Source organism: Sceloporus undulatus, chromosome 1 (assembly GCF_019175285.1).
Source record: "Sceloporus undulatus isolate JIND9_A2432 ecotype Alabama chromosome 1, SceUnd_v1.1, whole genome shotgun sequence".
NCBI lineage: Eukaryota > Metazoa > Chordata > Lepidosauria > Squamata > Phrynosomatidae > Sceloporus > Sceloporus undulatus.
The window spans coordinates 272,665,255-272,686,701 of NC_056522.1; the positions used below are offsets into that span (position 1 = coordinate 272,665,255).

Consider the following 21,447-nt stretch of genomic DNA (forward strand, 5'->3'; position numbering starts at 1 on the left):
GCTCCTGGACTCCAGTCTGAATTGGGATGCCCAGGTCTCAGCAGTGGCCAGAAGTGCATTTGCACAATTAAAACTTGTGTGCCAGCTGTGCCTGTTCCTTGAGACGTCAGATCTGGCTACAGTCACACATGCTTTGGTTACATCCCATTTGGACTACTGTAATGCGCTCTACATGGGACTGCCTTTGGAAACTGTTCGGAAACTTCTGCGAGTCCAAAATGCTGCGGTCAGAATGCTGATCGGAGCCAGTTACAGGGAGCATATAACTCCTGTATTGAAACAGCTTCACTGGCTACCGGTTCGTTTCCGAGCACAATTCAACGTGCTGGTTATGACCTATAAAACCCTACACAGCTTAAGTCCAGACTATTTGAAAGACCGTATCTTCCCATATGAACCACCTAGAGCCCTAAGATCTTCAAGAGAAGGCTTTCTCTTGGTTCCACCACCATCCCAGGCTCGCCTGGTGAGAACCCGAGAGAGAGCCTTCTCAGTGGCTGCTCCTTCCCTGTGAAACTCCCTTCCACGGGAGACTAGGCTGGCCCCCTCACTGCTGGCCTTTCGTAGGCAGACAAAGACATTTTTATTTAAACAGGTCTTTTGAGATCTGGCAGGCTTGGTTTATTGGGAGATGAGAGGGTTGGATTTGGACTTTTGAATTTTAACTCTGTATGTTTTAAAAATTCTATATTTGTAATTTTTATATTTTTATGATTTTAACTGTACAATTTTAACATGTTTATATATGTTTGCCGCCTTGGGTCCCATTTTGGGAGAAAGGCAGGATAAAAATAAATAAATAAATAAATAAATAAATAAATAAATAAATATTGTGCATTTCAGTTGGCCAATAAAGTTATCACTGTTTGGTGAATTTTTGTTTGAATTTACAAAACAGTTGGTTTGGTACTCCTAGATTCTACATGAACAGGATGTAGAGAGGAGAAGGGGGGTGAAGGTGCTCGATGCATAGCACAGATGGCAATTACATTACAAAATGGACAGATGTGTATTCTGAATTATAATCTAAGGGAACATCACATTAATAAGCATTTCAGCACAGAGATGATAATAAGGAAATACCTGTTACGTTTCTTTCAATCACATATTTAACATTTGTAACATATGAATCTCATGTAAAGTGTGGCAAAACTTTTTTTTTCCAAATGTAACCACCACAATTCACATTCAAGCACTTACCTATAAGTTTGAAAAGGGTAGAAAGTCTGAATGCCTCAGAGTGATGATATTTAACTACATTCACAGATGACACTGAAATGTGGAGGAAGGCTCCTGGCACTGCAAATGATTCAAAGGAACTGTATCCTGAGAGCCATGTGTTTTCGTGGATGGCAAATGTTGATCTATTCTGAAACATTTCATTTTTTTCCCATTTGGAAAGAACCAGGGTATTATTAGAAGCTAAACAAAGAAAATAATTTGGTCTCTCTGCCACTTCAAATGAAACCAGATTTAGATCTGAAAAACAAATAGCAAGAACAAAGTGTCATGATTTTAGCCAAACCAGTTTTATAGAAATTAGTCTCTAGTGAAATACAGAGGGTAATTTTTATATTTATTAAAACATAAACAGATCCTGCCATACTCAACAAACCCCAAAACTATCTATTATGTGAAGTATTTCACTATCATTATTTTAGAAAGAATTTCTTATACCGAGCATTCACAATACACCAGGTTTTGCAAAAACAATTTTAGCTTCATAAGAAAAAAGAGGTTTTGCTTTTCATGATGGAAAGGAGGTTTAAATTGCATATGCTCCAATACTCAGCAAAGGCCCACCCCCAACAATTATTCAAACACAGACACACAATTTTAATTTTACATTGTAGGATGTTTGTTTTCTTCCTCATCAATTGGCTGACTTGTCTCAGAAAATATAATGTTAAGTCTCAAACACTGATAATACTATGTGTTGATACATGTTTTTTTTCTACAATTGTTGAAAGTTTTCTAGAAGTAGCTACACTGATTTTTTTTTTTAGTAGATGCAATTGCAGGATAATGTAATACTCAATCGAAGAATAACAGAACTAAAACCTAAATAAGTATCTGTTCTTCCAAATATTATTTTATTGTATATTGTGTTATTCTGCTTAAAATAACCATAAAACTACTGTAAAATTAACTGTCCCCCTCAGGGCTTGATAATGTTTCTTTAAAAATCCTGCAGAAAGAACAAATAATCTCCATTAAACAGATGTTGTATGATGCACTGTTCATTACTCAGGAATATCATCTAATTTTCCAAGATTAGGAGCTTTTGGACACATACTTGCTTGTGTACTATTTGGAAAGCTAGCATTACCAGCAACTTGCATCTCATTCCCACATGAAGGATTGGGAATGCTCCAGAGAACAGGACCCCGAACAATGGATGCAAGGTCCAGGAAAAGAGATTCCACCTCAACATTAGGAAGAACTTCTTGACAGTAAGGGTTGTTTGACAGTGAAACACTGTTCCTCGGAGTGTAGTGGAGTCTCCTTCCTTGGAGGTCTTTAAACAGAGGCTAGATTGCCATCTGTCGGGGATGCTTTGATTGTGATTTCCTGCATGGCAGGTGTTTGGACTGGATGGCCCTTGTGGTCTCTTCCAACTCTATGATTCTATGTTTCTAATTGCAGCCATGCAAATGGGAGTAAGCATGTGCCTGCCCTTCTGAGATATTCTGGGACATCTGGCCCAGGGCCAGAGTATTTAAACATGCAAAATCTATCATGCACCGTCTAATTACACATACATTAGGATTAAAATATAAAAATTTAAAAAATACAATAACTGATCATACAGTCTAGCCAATGTGTGTTCGATCTTACATCCATAGGATGTTTGTCCAGGATGTTTGTCTTAAGTATCTGAGATATGTCTGGATGGGGGAAAGGTGCAAGTGATTCCCTTCACATATACAGGCTGGTTCAAAAAGATATATAATTACATTCTGTTTTTTTATAAGAAAAACATGTTGTTCATCAGTCCCTCGACAAAGTAGTGCAGACTGGGGGGGGGGGGTGTTGTATACAGGGTAATGTTGTTTCAGTAGAATGCATTAGTTTAAATTAAAATGGCCACCTTGCAGAATTTTTCAAACAATTTATTTTCAGCAATGCGTATTAGAACCCCATTGCTGTATTGGCCATTTCTTATTCTTACATTTAAAGAATGGTTTTATATTACATTAAAATTCCTTTTAAGCTATCTCTTAGGGACTTCTTAAATTATTATTTTTCTTTGCTTAAAGTGCATGCAAGGGAAAATAGATAACAGCACATATTTTTTGTATTGTGCAAAAACCACACATGATTAAAGTGTATTTCTGGAGATTAACCAAGGGTTGAAGCACACTGGCCAAATAAAGTAGTTTCAAACAGCTTTGGAGGTGGGATGTTTAGATGATGTATGCCTCCAAAGTGGGCGAAAACCGGTTGAAGCCAAGCTCTATGGCTAATCTGTATCTAAGACTCTCTCCCTTCATTCACACATTACAAAAAAAGGTTTTATTGGCTCTTTACAGACGGGCATAATGTGGCGTGGTGGCAGCGGTACTAGGGTTAGGGAGCGCGCACCATGCAGACGCTCCCTAACCCTAGTACGTATTCCGTACGTCAAAATAGCGGCACCCTGTACAGATGGCGCTGCCATTTTGACGCGACGGACGCTTAGCGTCCGCACGTCATGGCGCACTTGTGACGCTAAGAGTGCACCAAAAAAAGAACCCCCCCCTTTTTTTTTTGGCCAGCAGGAAACATTGTCACTTAGCTGCTCAACTACACACAATGTATGAACACATATCAAAAGAAGTGATGCAGCAGGTGATCCTAAAAAGTTCTTTATACTTGTGCTTTCTCACTTAACCACAGTCTTATTACACAAGTATAACATGGACTCAGCTGACGTAGCCACTTATACTTTATTAATTCCACAGCTGATAAGCCACTGCCAGTTTCCAGATTTCTTCTAAGTTTTGTCTACCTCTGTTCTTGCCACAGTAAATGTTAAAGACATCTGAGTATACATAGTTGTTGATCTGAAAGCTAAAGTGTCAGACTATTTATAAACCAGCAATTGCCTTGTAAAAAACCACTCACTGAATAGAGACCTTGGCACAAGGCCTTCTTTCTGAGAAGCTACTGAAAGCTGCAAAGGATTCTCCCGCTTAGCCAACCTTTTTATGTTCTAATCCAGCCAGAAGCCACCTCTGCATGGTTAGTACATGACAAGGTAAAAAAAAAAAAAGTGCTGGTGAGAATGAGACTAATCTTGTCTGTGCATTCAATTGCAAATAGCAGGCAGCCAAGATACATCTGAATGCTCACAAGCAAGGTACAAAAATAACATTTTTTTCTGTTGTTTGTGTCCAGCATCTGGTACTGACAGGCATAATGCTTCTGATTTAAACACTTACTTTGCTAGGATTCTACAAACTTTACAGTGACATTGAGTTTACCATGTGCTTTAGGCTTATACAGTCCTGATGTCAACATGAAGGTCACTGCATCTCCAGGAGCGAAGCCATCTCCTCTTGCTGGAAAAACAGAACCATCCAGCAGGTTGGCTGCAATTGCAACTTCTCTGTCCAAGTAGCTGACCAGCTTGTAGGGACCCTTTCCCAGAACTATCAAGAGAAGGCAAGGTTACATTTCCTGTAGAGTTCCACAAATGCTTCTGACTCACATGTTTATTAAGTCAGTCATATACCAGTAAAGAAAACAGCTCCATTATTTGACATTCTTCACAAAACTCTGTGTGAATTATGATACACATAAAAGCTCTTAAGTCAGAGCTATGATATCTTTGTAAGCTTATCTACAAACAATTTGTTTTAACTATATCCTTATATATCAAAGTGAAAGGTATATGTGTTATAGTTTAGCACAGGCAGCAGTCCTAAACAGTACAGAGACACAATTTTTTGGGCGATTAGGATGATGGGAATAAAGCTTCTTAGACTTAAAGACAAAAGTAACCGTGGGGAATTTAATCCTTCCCAATTTTACCCTAGGATCATTTGAAAGAGGCAGTGACAACAATATGTGACCCTACAGACATTGATGAACCATCATCCTCCATGCTGTGCTGACTATGGTTGTTTTAGTCCAACAACATCTGATGAACCACCCTTTATCCATCTTCTTTTAAACTATCATGTTGGGGAAATCTATTCACAGCTAATAGAACTGAGGAGGTAAAAATAATTTGTTTCAAAGAACATTCATCTTCTTGGATTGTTTCCCATTTCAATCATGAAATATTTTCACAGATCCCCAAATTTTCAACATAACAACAAGCCCAGACTCAGCATATAAAACTCACAGAATATGAATCATCAAATTAAAATTCAGAATACTTGTATTTTCTGAAAACAGTAGATTTGCCCAAGTAACTCCTTCCTTCACATAAAATCAGAAGGATAAACCTAAAGTAAATGAACCCATGAAAACTAAATAACATCTAAGCTTTCTGACTTAAACAAGTCTTCCCCTTGCTATTCTTCTGTGAGAAAAGAAGAAGGTAAAAGTTTGCTATTCTTCTGTGGGCAAGCATTCTGTGAGCAACATGAAGATTGCCACCTCTCACAACTTCCTTGTCTTTCAAAGGAAAAAAGGGTAGCTGATATTTATCCTGTCATACCAAAATGAGATCTCAGATCTTTTCCTTAAAGCAGCTTTTACTCCAAGTATTACTATATATGTTGAGAATAAGCCCTAAATTACGAGAAGAAAATTAATTAACTCTCAATTTTAAAGGAATGGAAAACTATGATAGTTTCAGCCTGGGTTTACATTATTTGTCCATTTTACCATGACCTTTTAAACATAGCCATGTATACCTATAAAAATAAAGGAACTAATATAGATATATAAATAAAAGTACATGCTAAACATGAGCACTTTTCAGGTAATTTCTTATTCATATAGAAAACAATCATAGGGGCTTTACTATATAAGAAAAAGTGCAAACCACATGGCAATATAAAGCAATCTTTTTCATTTCATATAGTAACACCAAATCAAAATGTTAACAAAAGCCATGAAAAGAACTGTAAGAATTATTATAGCTTGCAAATGAGCTCCCTCCTGAGGCTGTTCAGAAAAACACAAATACTAGAGCATTTCCCTACCAATCCCATGTTTTAACATTATTTTTCCTCTGCAGGATAGGAAAGGCAAATAGCAGTAACTTGTAATTTTGACATACAACATCATGACATTATTTGTTTGCTTGTTTGTTTGTATCCCGCTCTTTTCCCAGAACTGGGACTCAGAGCTGCTTCACAATATTAAAATAAATGATGTTAAATATAGTTCCAAAAATTGTTAATAAATAAGAGGTATATAGTAGGGCTAGGAGGTGGGCAATTGCTGATGTAGGTTGTTGCTGTTGCCTTATGACACAGCAAGAATGGCGCATCTGTGTTAAATCATGAAGACACACTATCATGACAGTACTATAAATTCTCAGGTGTTGAAGAAGGCAGCAACAGAGGGTAAAACAACCAGGGGACAGGCCAGGATGGTAATTCAGCTATATTATTTTTCTTACTTTCACACTGTCCCTTGCCTCGACAGCCACAACTGAAATACTGTTGATAATGTGAGTTACCAGACAGAGAGAGCAGGAATGTTATGTTGTTCTGAGAGGCACAAAATAATTCTGATCATCAGACTGCCCAGAAAGTCTTAGGGGTTTCAGTATCACACTAAGGGCCCAAAGCGACAGGCAAAAAAAAAGCTGTTTCAGGTCACTTTGGAGGAATGCTGTTTAAGTGATGCACATGTCCTAAGAGGTCGGAAACCATGCCAAAGCCACGCTCCAGTCCTAAGGACTGGAGCACCACTTTGGTGCAGCTTCTGGTCTCTTAAGATGCGTGTGTGTTGGACCTGTCTGTTCAGGCCCTAACCTAAGTACCACATTAACTGAAGCTTAAGAGAACCATATCTCTATCTTTAATCAATAATCTATGCTGTTTCAATAAGCGTGAATAAGATGTCAATTTCGGGGGGGGGGGGAGGAAAGCCAGAGGGGAAAATGTGGTTGTTTATTACCAGTTCACATCAATGCTTACCTTTATTAATATATTCACAATCATAGGCTAAAGAAGGGGAAAAAAACAGTTAGCAACAGGGATTTGGAATGCAACAAGTCAGCATCATATTTCATATGTACCTGCAGATTTACACAACCAGATTTCATTTTCATTCAAACTGAAGAGTGAAATTAAAAGTAGAAAAAAGTTCTGTTCTTTGGCATTTATGATTCACCAGAAATAGCATACTGTAGACTAATACATCAGATATCAAAATAAGAATAATCTGTTTTAAGCAGATAATTATCCTTTTATGACCTCTAGTGGATAGGAATTAATTTACCTGTCCTTCACATAACACAAGAGTTACCAGAAGCTTCAAATGTGCAAATAATAATAATAATAATAAACACATTTCTAACAGAACAATACTCCGAATTTAAAGCCACATAAATTCTTTAAATAAAGTTTCATACAAAAATCCAAAAACTAAACCATGCAATCTGTATTTAAAACCTGGTGTGCTTTACCTATAAAAAGAGTTGTGGCTAAACAAATTAGTGTTTGTCATTCTCTCTTGCATGGATCTCCCTCCTCCTAACTATAGATGTTAAGGGTGTATTTGCGATTTCGTGGAAATCACAGAAAAATAAGCCTCTTTTTAACATAAAAAGATATACAGGAATCCAGTAGCACCTTTGAGACTAACTAGTTTATTCTAATATAAGCTTTCATGGACTCTAGTCCATTTCATCAGATACAATGTGCATCTGTCTGATGGAGTCTGCAAAAGCTTATGCTATAATAAAGGTATTACTGAGTTCCTTAATGACTTTTATGCTAAAACAGACTAGCATGAGTATCTCTTTGGAAACATCCTCTTCTCTATATTCCTTCACCTCACAGGAACAGAGAACAGATTACTAGAAACAAATAAACATTATCAGTAGTTCTGTTTATGTTTACATAAATGATTATATATTCTCATGTAGTGTGCATCATATAACATATGGGTCTCATCACTTATAAATGTAACACACAAAAGAAAGAAAACTTATTATTAATTTTATGTATATGTTCCAGTTCTTGTCACCCTTTGTCTTGGCTTATGCTGCCTCCTTGGACCAACTGCAAATCTTAATGAGGAGAGGAAAAGATTCTTGTCTTTATACTGTATAAAAATAATCAAACAAATGGCAGCCAACATGATACACAATACAAAGACAGTATCCAAGTGCAAGCACTAAAACAACAGCAGCATCAAACTCCATCTGCAGCCACAATGCAGAAATAATGCAGTTTCACCACTTTAACTGCTACGGATCAATGCTATGAAAGTCTGGGATTTGTAGTTTTGTGAGCTATTTAGCCTTCTCTGTCAGAGAGCTCTGGTGCCACAACAAACTACAAATCTCAGGATTCCACAGCAGTGAGTTTTGGCAATTAAGGGCCCATACAGACAGGCCAAAATAAAGCTGCTTCAGGTCACGTTGGAGGTATAATAATAATAATAATAATAATAATAATAATAATAATAATAATTTTATTTATATCCCGCCTCTCTACAAAAAGCAATCGGGGCAGCTTACAAAGTTAAAATATACAGTTCAAACCCTATACCCACCCCCCTTAAAATACAATTAAACAGTGTGGAATTAAAAACATAAAACATACTTAAAAAAACAATACAATAACTGTGGTGAAGTCCTACCACAAATTATGAAGTTGAGTTTCCCACATTTGGGGAAATCGCAGGGGTCAGCACACCCGGAGTGCAATGAATGAGCCTCACCCTGGGAAAACCACCTTTGTGATAATGGTGTCTCCCCTGGCAGGTATGTTGTTTAAAGGATGCATGTGTCCTAAGAGTCTGGAAGCCACACCAAAGCCAAGTTATTTTGGCCTGTCTGTATGGGCCTAAATTGGTGTCAAATTGGATTATTTCTGCAGTGTAGATGCAGTCTCCATCACATTCTTCCTTTTTATGAGTCAGTAACTGATCTGATTCATGAGGAGGCAATATAAAGATGAATACAGACAAGCTCAATCAGAAGTTAAATATTCAGGAGATTCAATTCCTTCACATTCCTCCAAGCTCTGTTCTCATCACTCCAAGCCCTGATCTCATAGTGATACCATTAGAAATAGCAATTATTTTGCCGATTCCTAGAAGGGTCCTACAGAAATGTTAGCTTAAAGGTATAAGTTCTCAAACTGCTGAACCTCTTATTCTGATTATCATACTTACGGCACAGTCTAGGAGATCTCCAATCTACCATAATGCCCTGTTGACAACACTGATGTGCATATGCTGCAACATTTGTACAGAAACATTCACAGTCTCCTCCCTGGTTGCAACCACACGTGTCTGTCAAACAGTTTGAATAAAACCAGGTGACATCAACCTAATGAAGATAATGCAGTATTATTGTAGCATAATTATCTGCACAATGGCAGAAGTGTTTTCAATACATGCTCACAATTATTTGAAGAGCAAGCTTTAGAACATTTTAGCTAAATTTTACATTTTATTTTAACAGGATATGACAAGCATCACTTATTATTTATTTATACAAAGCATTATGATCATCATTTTAAGTTAGCTCCTGCTGGTGGAAAAGTCTCCTGAGAAAAGCTCTGGTAATATAGGAGAGAGACAGAGTCATGTGGTCTGTCCATTGGTTGCATGTGGGGTGTGGAGGGTTCTACTACATTTTATGCCCCACAGCTCACACCTGTCCCCCTAAACCACTGTGTATCCCTCAAGAAAGTGTTCTAAAAGTTTTCTTCGATAAAAACACTTCCTTAGCCAAATTCAATTTAAAAGCATTGTCTTGTCCCCCACATCCAGCAAAAAAAAAAGTCCAAAATGCCTTTTTGATGGAAATAAGTGACTACTTATGGTATGTCACTTCTAGTCTCACAAAATGGCAGCCATGGCAGTGTGCTGTGGCCCTACCAAGTGCCAAAAGGAACTGAAAATGGCCTTCTAAGTCCCAGAGCATGCAGTTATTGACTCCAGTTATTGGCAGGGTAAAGGTTACTCTTCTTTATTTTTCCATCTTGATGCAGCATGTTAAATTTCTCTCTGCAGAAAACCCTCTGCAAACAGCTGAGAGACTTTCTAGAAATGGTAAGGGGGAAAGGCAATTAGGGAAAAAATGGCATTCTCCTTTTCCATCAAGAGGATATTCTGTTGAATACCAATCATAGCCATGAATAAAAGAACTTTGTCAAGCATCACAGATTACTGTATCTTGGCATTCACCACCTCTATGCAAACAGGAATTCACACAACCAGTTTTTCCCTCAAATCAGGGTAGTTTCATATTCAACATCAGCCCTGTGCACAAGAGATCACCTGGAAGCCAATACATCACTCATCTTATATGTTTCTTTGCTATTGTAATAGATTATAAGTGCAACATCAGGAGTTCTGTATTATTCTAAAATGTGGTACATAATAAGCTTGTGATACTGATTCTTTTAAATATTTCATTTACTAATAACTCACCACAGGATGGCAAGACTCAAATATTTCACTTAATAATATTCCACATTCTTTCTTGGCAAATGGTTCTCTCAGTGGATTTAAAATGCATGGATGCCGAATGTCAGAGCTGTCAACACACTGAGTCCAAGAAGAAGAAGAAAAAACATAAATCAGAAATGATTCTTACAATAAATATGGTATTCTATCTGTTAAAATAATAATGAGATATAGCTTGGACTGAGAGCCATTGTGGTGCAGGGTTTTTGAGTGTTAGCCAAGGATTCCAAATTTGAGTATGGATTCCTGCTTAATCATAAAACCCAAATGGGTGACCCTGGGCAAATCACATACTCTCAGCCTCAGAGGAAGGCAGTGACAAACCACCTCTGAATAAATCTTGCCAAGAAAAGCCTATGATAGGGTTGCCATAAATCAGGATTGACTTCAAGGCAGTTAACAACAATCAAATAGCGTGCACTAGATTGGTCAAGAATCCATAAGGGGCATGCATTTATCTCATAGTCTTGTTAATAACGCTGTACTTCAATACATTAATTGGGGCTAAATAGGTTTTGAAACTTAACTAGATCCTCCCAAAATAAGCAGCTAGATGCACAGAAGAACAGACCACAACTCACTTTAATATGTGAAGAATATTTCCTTACCAGCCCTGGAAAGGCCCCTATATGGAGGAAGTGTACACTTTACCAGGCCCATAGGAACATGTCATAGGCTGCAATTCACAATACACTGAGGAAAAATCAAGGATAAACTGCAGCTGACATCTGAGGACATTTACATAAACTTACATATGTATCACTGCATCTTTTGTCCAAATCATGTGCTGGTGTCAATCAGAAGCACAGAGCAATTTCAAGTAACATTCTGAATTGCTGGGCCTTCTGGCCTGCCCCCACCTAAGACCTTTCTCTAAGAAGAGAGAGTTCTTATTCAGTTAGACTAGGACTGTGAGACTGAAAGCCAGATTTATTCCCCTCTAATACAGTCTATCACATCACAAAGTCCAAGTCCTAGATTTCCTTGTACGTAAGGAGAAACAACTGGTGGGAGAGTCAAAACAACATATCCTAAGACAAGAAACCCTCCAGCACATCACCAATAAAAACTGGGACACATGTGGCCAAGCAACCTCTGAGTGTGATTAAGAAGACAAAAGTTATAAACGCAGAAGAACACACAAACTAGGAGAAACCACAGCAGTTTCCTTTTCTATGAGTCTGCCGGGAAAGTTAAGATTTTTCCCTCCTCCTGAACTGAGTGCAAACTACTTTTGCACTTTGAACCCAGTTTAAACCAAGTGAAATATGTTTCAGGGGAAAGTGGCAATGGAGAGAAAGGGGGACATTTTAAAAGCAGCTGAAAAAGTGTGATCTCTGATCATTCATTGGGACTGTCCCTGCCAAATCAGGATAGTTAGAGGGTATGAGACAGTGGGAACAAGTGTTGTTGCTGCTACTGCTTCCTATAGGCTCTGCAGAGCTCCAGGGGGGTATCTAATTCACTCACAGCCACAGTTTCAATGCAACTGTGCTCAGATTCAAAGCAACTAATAACATTTCTTTTGTGTTCCATTCAGTCTCAAAATATATGACTCTATAATCTGGAGAATGGGGAAAAGCTATAGATATAAAGTAATAGGCTTTTATACATATCTCTAGACCAGCGTTGCCAATTTCTGGGGAATTCCCCAGAATCCGGGGAATTTAATTAATTTCTTTCTGTGGATTTTGACTGAATAATCCGGTACATATTGGGGAATTCCATGGATTTTGGTAAAACATCCCAGAGAATATCTTCGAGGCTTATTGGCAACACTATTCTAGACACAAGACTGTTTATCTTCCATTTTTCCTTATGCTAGTGGAAACTGTAGCAGGGGTCAGGTCCCTCTGGACCCCTCTGGACTTCAGAGCTCCGGTAAAATGCACCTCTCACAAACACATATGGGGTTCTTGCCTACTTCAGAAGCTATTCCTCCAATATGTACATAAGAATGGAAGGAGCTAGCATGCATTTCCTATTTATAGCTCTTTGTATGTTGATTATTAAAAATAATTAGAACTTCAGAATGATAAATATTGTTGTTATTTATCTTTAACAATTTGTAATGAAATTGGATGAATGATTATTCAATTTTTATTTACCTCTCCAGCTGCCCAGCTACTCCCAAATTCTTGTGCATTTGTTAATTCAAAATTTTCTGGAGTCCTCATTTCATTTATTGTCTTTGAGTCAAAATTTCCACATAAGCCAGTCAGCTCACCCTAGAAAGGAAATAAAATTAACAAACAAAACTATGGCATTTCAAACCCCACTGGTTTTAGTGAGGGAATTAAGCACAACGTATTTCCCAATAAAATCAACAAGGACTTCAAAGAGATTCACTGTCAATACTTTGTGCCCACAAGAGGAGTCAATTTTTACTTACCTGCCATTGAGGCCCTGTCTCCACATGAACAGTTGTTCTTTGGTCCCACATTACTGTGATGTGTTCATTAGGAAAATTAACAAATGTGAAAAATCCAGCTTTCCATATATGTATTTGCTGTAGTTTGTCTATGTAACTCAAAGGACTCTGGCAATAAATAAATAAATAATCAGACTATTTATAAACAGACTGGAAAAAATCCAACAATATTGAAGGTAACTTTAAAACACCTTTTAAAATGATGTTTAAACTTAGAAACTCTTTTATGTTTCTGATTTAAGTAAATGTTATTTATTACACAGTTCTGACTTTTTTTAGACTGTATGTAAATAATGGGTACAATCTAATACAATCCAAGAAACAGTACATGTGGCTTTCGACAGATCTTAAACATGCAGAAACAAACATTGGCCTACCTTGTGATATGTTTGTTTTCAGCGATAAAGGTGGAGGAATCCTTGAGTCTGGTTCTTGCCTATTGGAGTGAATGAAGGGAACCAACTCACTCAAGGATCCCTCCCCTTCATCGCTGGAAAAAAGCCTACCTACACAGGAGCCTGTGGCTTCACAAAGGAAGGAGATATGCTGGATTCCAAGGCATCTTCTTTGAGTTGCAAATGGACATTAAATTTCCTTGACTTTGAAAATCTCCCAGTGACCACATGGCAAAAGGAGGAAGTGCCAGCCTGCAGATAGCCCTCCCTGCCATCTGAACTAAGACCAGAAACAGAAAATGCAGGCCTATGACTAACATAAAGAATTTCAGGAAAATCTCCAAAGTTCAGAGCCAAGGGATTTAGAATTAAGAAAGGTCTGGCTTAGCTAACCTTTCCACACCAGTACCTGCTTATCCCATTTGCAGCTGCACTGTTTGTTAATAAAGTTTATCCTAACACTGTTGACCAGTGTCATCATTCCTAGAAGAAGGACAATAACCAGCCAGTTATTTCTGCAAAACCCAGAAGCATGGAAGACAGGCAGAGACCTTCCTCTGATATTTGGCACCCAATTGACTGATATTCAGAAACATATCTCTAACTCAGGTGTGATCAGGTGATACAGGTAGACAACAGAACCACAAATTGTTGGCCCTACCCTGGCTCCACACTCTGTATAGTTGAGCACTATTATTCTAGATGATTTATTTGGTGACTCATCAAACTGGTGGTTTTATCTTTACCAACCACTCAGCTCTCCCTTAGTGCTCTCAACCAAGTATCCAATTTTCTTTCTGATTCTACCTAATTCAAAAAATATTGCCACCTTTTTGGTTTGTGTTTTATGACTACTGATTTGTTTTACCTGTGTCTTAATTGTTTTTGTTTTTTCCTTCAGATTAAACTCCCCAGGGAATTTCTATTGAAGGACAATGTATTAATGTCTTTTAAAAAATAAATAAGAAAAAAAGATTGGCTTTGAGCCTCTCTGATGAACTGCCTGCCTCCTCCAGGCTGCCAGCACTTCCAAGCAATCAAATTCTTAGATTCTCTGCATATAATAAATGCTATGATCTGGATTTTTGTATCTGATTGTTCTGAGATTGCAAGGATAGCTACCACATTTCATGCATGCATTTGTAGCTTAATTAGTACCGGTATGCATTTATTTTTAGTGCTTGCCATACAAACAAATCCATAGTCATATCAATATGTTTTCTTCTACATTGTTAGAGCTTACCGGATCTCCAGTGTCATCATCAAATATTATGAATGATTTTCCAATGTTAATGAAAATATACTTTCTGCAAATTATTCCAGTGTTAAAGCAGTTAACATTTTCTATAATGATGGAGAAACTAGTAACTGAGGAGCTCTATAGAAGACAGAGAAAAAGCAGCCCATTAAACTGACAAATAAACAGTGAAAACAAATTTATTATATTCACTTGATCATCTGACCTGTTAAATCCCAACCATTTCCTCTATCCCTTTCTATCTCTGAAAACAGGAAAGATGCAGAGATAGTTGGTGAAATGATGTACTGTAGATAGGAATTTGCAATGTCATTGATCAGCATCCAAGGCAGCACTCACATTCTTGCATGGAGAGAGATCTTGTAGCACCTTTGAGACTAACTGAACAAAGAAGTTGGTAGCATGAGCTTTCACAGACTTAAGTCTACTTTCTCAGATGCATTTGGTGGAGTGGTAAGCCAGGGCCAGACTTATATATGCCCTAAGTATGTGAGAATGTCAATTTGAAGTCAAAATTCCATACACAAAAGATTTTGAATTCATATTGACATTCTGACACACTTAGGGTATATATAAATCAGTCCCTGGCTTATCACTCCACTGAATGCATCTTAGAAAGTAGACTTAAGTCTACAAAAGCTCATACTATCAACTTCTTTCTTCAGTTAGTCGCAAAGTTGCTCCAAGATCTTTTACATACTGATTCTATAGACTAACATCAGGCATTCATCTAAATATGGGGAAACAAACTCCTTTGGCTCTTACCCAAGCTGCTATCACAACTAGACCAAAGAGAAGGACGCAAAATTGAAAATACTCCAATCCAACACAGAAGCAGAAGTGTTTGCTGGAAGGGTAGATAGTGATAAAGAAACATGCATCTCATAAATATATTTACATACTTCCTTTGTGGGAGAGGGGAGAATATTCAATAGAGTGACTATCCTGAACTTCTTTCAGGGAAGGAAGGAATTTATTTCTTTGAGATTCAAGATCAAGTGCACGCCTCCAACACATTTGGAGATGGTAAAGTATATTGAATAGAAACTGAGTGCACCAAGGATTAATCGCTATATTGCTCCCTTCTGTGATCACCTGGTGGAGAAGGTTCTGCATATGGCAGTTTGCACTCTATGAAATGCCTTTGCAGAATTATATGGAGGACCTACATATCTGTAGTTATAACATCCCATCTGTGGGGAAAGGGCACTAGTCCTTGGTGAAACAAAGGAGTGGGGTTGTAGCTGCTTGTTGAAGTAAAGAGACAAAAACATTACTCAGAGTTGTGTGAAGGTTTCTTGTTGGAGGAGCAGTGCTTTGACTGATATTAAGAATATCAGGAAGAGGAATAGCTCTGAGAAGGCATTTTGCAATGTTGAAGAAGTGGAGAAAGAGAGACATGTTTAGGCGGGAACAGAATGAACCAGTATGACTTCGACTTGAATTGTTGGGAAGATTATGATTGGAGACCACAATTTATAGCCATCAACCTCATATTCTGGTTGTGATCCAACTTCTCATCTGTGGAGGATTGGAACAATCTTGGTTCATCAAATGGGAGCTCCTCAATCATGGACCTCACATCCAGGATCAGTCCAGCAGAATGGAGCCAGGCACGTCTATGGAAAATTGTGGCTTTGCCATGGTCTTCACACTACAGTCTTCAGCATGGTAATCTGCTGAGCCACTAAATTATGAGCTTCAGACTGGAAAACCACAAGTGCTTTTTTATCATTGTCCAACAGGTAATCAATGGGGGTGGGGGGGAGCAATCTCTTCCCAGAAGAGTAGCTGGTAGGCAGCCATGCATTTGCTATTCTAAGGGAGAGTGCTGCCATGGAGTACATCTTATAGGAGACAGCATTGACCTTACATCCCTCCTTACTGGCCTGTAAATCATGGATCTTTTTGGAGGGCCTGGATTGTTCTGCTTCAACAATAATTAAATTTGATTATGGGTGCTTGAAAACCACAGCACAGTCCTATTCTTGCACTCAGTAGAGGTTTTTAAATAATAAATAAATAAAACTTATTTGTACCCCGCTTTTCTGTAAGAGAACAATCAAAGCGGCTAACATAGTTAAAACATCCACATACAATACTTACTGCATATAATAGCACAAAATCCCCCCTTGAAACAGAATTAAACACATTAGATTAAAATTAATTTTTAAAATAAGCTATTAGCAACAATATAAACAATGGGCAGAATGGTAACGTGATATAAGATCTGATCCTACTTGAAGTGTAGGGAACTGAGGTCAGAGTCTGTCTGCCAAGAATAGTGTGCCACTTTCCACAATACCAGCAGCATAGGAAACACTGTCAACTTATGTTTTGATGTTTGATCACTTTAAAGACTGGGTCTTGGACAGGTGGCTCAGGTTCTTTCATTTGAAGGCTTGATAGCTTAGCCATTCTAGAAACCTGCTCCAAAAATGTGCCCAGGTCATCTGAGAGCAAACAAGGTTTTGATCTCTCATATGTGGGTCTAGGAGGAAAATTGGAGTATCTTCCACTGTTGAATGACTTGACTCTTCCTCTGATGATGACTCTGCACCTATTGATTATTTTAGGAAGCTGAAGTGATGGAGGAGTAGAGGTGGTGTCACATCTGTGTCAAGTTGAGGAAGACTGCACAGCAGTGGGGAAAATCATGATCAGTTGGATTGGAGGCTGAGTAGCTAGTTCCCTAACTGGGTGAGCAGAAAGAACTGGAACTCATGGAGGAAGTGGCAGTAACTTAGTGGCAGCCTAGAGATTGTCGCTGTAGAACATCTGGATTTGGAGGTATGGAAATGAGCAACCAATTGAAGTGGAGTGGAGGTGCTCTCTGTAGTGGTCACCACTACAGATGTAATAGTTGTAATAAGGGTCCTATTTAGAATGGGAAGTTCACACAAATAAGATGGGTAACTGTCCCAGCATTAGAAATTTAGAATGCAAACCATCTCCCCAACAATAGTGATGTCTTGAACCCATGTAATAGTAGAGTGAGGAAGGGAAATGTTGAAATAGAGAGTGACAGTCTTCTTGGGACCAAGACCTACTTTGGGATCAAGTGAGAATGTAAGGCTGTGCCACCCAGTCAAGTTTGATGCATTCAACCACTCCAGCACCAGTCACCCTCAGGGTCAAATCTGGGGCCTTCTGAAGGTGACTGAGAGAATGATTTATCCAAAATCTCCTTTTTTGATAGGAACCAACAATTTGGACCTTGTCAGAATAAGAATCCATCTCCTTACCAATTATCACCAGAATAGGGTTAGGGGAATAATGTAGAGACAGGGGGGTATGAGACAAAGATGGGTCATGGCTCTTGGGTGGAAGATCCTGATGTAGCTGAGACTTGGATGGTGAGGTTCAGTGGCCAGTCCTTATCTTCTCCTCCTGTTCCTTCAGCTCCACTGTAGCTGGGTTGTTTTTTTTTCTGCACTTGATTCTCAAGGGACTTCCTTTGAGTGGATGGAACATCTCTTGATTTCTGCACCCTGTAAGCAAGGGGCTTCCTTGTGTATGGGGTGCTGCTGCTCAGTTGAGGAAGCCTGAACAATAGCCACAAGAGACCAATGTAACAAGTGATTCATCTGGTGCTCTACAGTTGAAGACGAACAGGAACAGGTAGCCACTGATGCCATATGAAATTATTTATTATAGGCTGCAAGGGCTTCCCACTGAAGAGTTTTAAGATGGGAAGCTCTATTTGCTTTATAAAGATCTTGCAATGCAGCCATGACACAACCACATAATCCTCACCCAGGCAGAGGAGACAACAAATATGACAGTCAGAATGTGGGATCTTCACCCTGCAAGCTAGATAGTTCTTGGAAAAACCCTTCAAGGACATAAGTCCCCTGAGAAAAAAGAAGTGATGATGCAGGGAAAGCCAAAACTCTGAGACTTCTTCATGGTCCTAGCATAATGATAGACAAAAAAAAGGGGGAGGAGGGAGAGAGAAAGAGAAAAGAAAAGAAACCCTTTGTTTTATGGCTTATGGCTTATACAGTTGCAAATGAGGGGGTGGTGCTTTTGAAGCTTCCAAAGAGCTGGATGCAAAATGATCCATGCATGTGAAATCACAGAGACCACAAAGAGGAATATAAACATATTTTGATTATATTCTGATTAGTAAATACCCTAATGGCACAATATTCCATCTGATCTTGTCAGCTCTGGTTATTACTTGGGTGGGAAACCACCAATGAATACCAAATACTGTAAGCTATATTTCTGAGGAAGGAATTGTCAAAACCACCTGAGTATTCCTTGTCTAACAAAACTCTATGAAATTAAAGGAGTCGCCATAAGTCCAGAGGCAACTTAAAGACATATACATACACATTACGTGTACACTCAACTGAAGAGTGTATTGATATATCTATGAGATGAAGTTTTATCTTCCAGTGGTGCTAGTTATTAAAGTTCATACAAAAGACTTTACTTTGTAATGCTTAATAAGCTCAATGCTTTTCTCTCACATGTTTTTAACTGCAGACCTTCTATCCAAGTCAAAATTCACAATCAATAAGTTATCCACTTAAAAAGTATTACCTTAACCAGGTAAACTTTACAATTTCCGATGTAATCAAATGAAAGCCCATCAAAAGTTCTGTAATGTCGATCTCCATATGTAGTACACATTGATGGGCAAGGGTGAAAAATGCACTCAAATGATCCATGACTGCAAATGCTGAAAAACAGGGAAACCAATAGTATCAACAGTAGCCACAATCTGGCATATATTAATAATGCTGAGAAACTCCAGTGAAAACAAAATATTAAAACTATCTGTCTCCAAGATACTGACATTCCTTCTGATTCATAAACCCTGCATAAACGCAAACCTCTCATACATGCAATCTGGCTGTACATTTCAGTCAGTAGAAAAAGATCTATCAGCATAAAGCAATGCACTCACAAACAGGCAACTCCTTAGAAATGGGTATGGGAAGTTACACTAGAGAGGTGTATTCTGTTTATTTACTTCCATTTCCAAGGCAGGTTGCTGGACATAACTGGATTCTGCAATGGCAGATAGTAGTGGTATAATGGCAGTTCAGTTTAGAAATAATGATTGAATTTATGCTGAATTTATGTCATCTAAGAAATAAGGCAATCATGTAGCACTGTTTGTTGCTAGAAGCCTATTTTATTGTATTGTACATGTATTTTATTTATCAGAAGATCAGGTTAGCCTTATCTAATTCATGCTGAAACTATTTTACTCAGTATTATATACTCCAATCAACAATTTTAGCTTGTTGAAATCCTCATTTTAAATCAGAGGTTAGGAAACAAGAGGTCAAACAATAAACACTGAGACATAAAATTGCAAATATTCTTCCCTCACAAAACACACATTTATATCATTTGAGTGTGTGTACATGTATGTATTTATTACTATAACAGTGACCAAAACATTTGGGATAAATATTTTACTTCAGACAAATACTGAATAGGTTTACAGAAGAAAAGTTGGTAACTTCCAAAAATATTGCAAGCGTTTCTGAAATGAATGATGCACTCTTCGCTGAACATACAACCTGCTGTAGGAAAGACAGATTACACTCTTGCCTTTCCCCAGGGGATGGTTCCTTTTTTAAAAAAATAAGAGTTAAAGTACAGTACTTACACTGACCCATGGACAAGTTGACCCAGTTTTTGGGGTCAATTTTTAACCTAAATTTCTAGAGTTATACATGAGTATATACATAAATAAGACATCAAATTCAGATGCTATACTGAATTTCCCTTTTATAGCCGGTGTTGTTTTAAATAATGAAGCCTTTCCTTCATACGCAAAGACTATTTCAAAGGCAATATCTTAATAACAACTTCACTTTTTGCTCTGACAATGTGATTCTGGTCTAGTACCTAGTTCAGCATTAGCCTGAGTCACAAACCTTATATAACAGAGATCCATAACAACATATATTTACATTTTACCAAACTCACTTTGAGTATACAGGTACTGTAAAACATACTGGACATTTATCTAGAAATAAGGCCTGGTAGACATGTTGGTGGACAATGACTGGAAATGTATACTTTCGCATATAATTTCTACTTGAGAGCTAGAAAAAAGAAAATACTAACAATCTAATTGTTTTCTTCCACTGTGTGTAGTTAAGAATCATGTTTTTAGTCTTCTCAGCTAATTTTTCTTCCTTTTGAGGGGGAAAGGGAAAAACAGTTGCCTCATATCTTCATTATTCCTCTTACACTTAATAAAAGGGAAGATAATGTGTGCAAACAATCACTGAATGCTACAAATGCACAGGCCTTGGGGAACAAGGGTAGTAACCTGGGTCACATTACCTTCCTGCCAAGGAGAGATGGCTTGTAAGTTGCTTCATCAGATGGCCAAAAGGCTACAATGTCTTCTAGAGCAGATATTGAGAACCTGACAAGAGGCAGAGGCAGTCCGTCAGCACAAGGCTGGATTGGGCAAAGACATCCAGACAAGGCATTGACTAGTGCTGACTGGAACAGCCTGGATTACTGAAGGCTCTGTAGAGCTTTGTAGGCTCAGTGGAAACAAGATGGCACAACAGACTAAATGGGGTTTAGGGGACTGGATGAAAAAAGTGACATATGGTAAAGATAGTGCTATGCAACTCCCTGATGCATGACATTTCATGATGGTTGCAACACCGTACAATACTACTGCTGTCAGGTATGAAGATGGGAAGAAGCAGCATATGGAAACAACCATTTGTCCTCTTTGGGTTTCTAAATTAAGTATAAAGTGGTTCATAAAAATGATG

General features: G+C 38.1%; 1 protein-coding gene and 1 non-coding gene across 2 annotated transcripts in view; both read right to left on the bottom strand.

Moving 5' to 3' along the window:
- Positions 1-21,447, bottom strand: part of OTOG (otogelin) — a 165,019-nt gene that overhangs the window by 86,656 nt on the left and 56,916 nt on the right. Inside the window, exons 25-33 of the mRNA XM_042459445.1 lie at positions 19,232-19,370; positions 14,666-14,800; positions 12,989-13,135; positions 12,705-12,824; positions 10,561-10,677; positions 9,295-9,451; positions 7,086-7,112; positions 4,467-4,634; positions 1,201-1,479 (exon numbers count right to left, since the gene is read on the bottom strand). Coding sequence (XP_042315379.1) covers positions 1,201-1,479; positions 4,467-4,634; positions 7,086-7,112; positions 9,295-9,451; positions 10,561-10,677; positions 12,705-12,824; positions 12,989-13,135; positions 14,666-14,800; positions 19,232-19,370 — 1,289 coding nt within the window. The remainder of the gene's footprint in view (positions 1-1,200; positions 1,480-4,466; positions 4,635-7,085; positions 7,113-9,294; positions 9,452-10,560; positions 10,678-12,704; positions 12,825-12,988; positions 13,136-14,665; positions 14,801-19,231; positions 19,371-21,447) is intronic.
- LOC121920052 lies at positions 8,728-8,889 on the bottom strand. Its single transcript, XR_006101630.1, has one exon. It is a non-coding gene; the product is annotated as a U1 spliceosomal RNA (small nuclear RNA).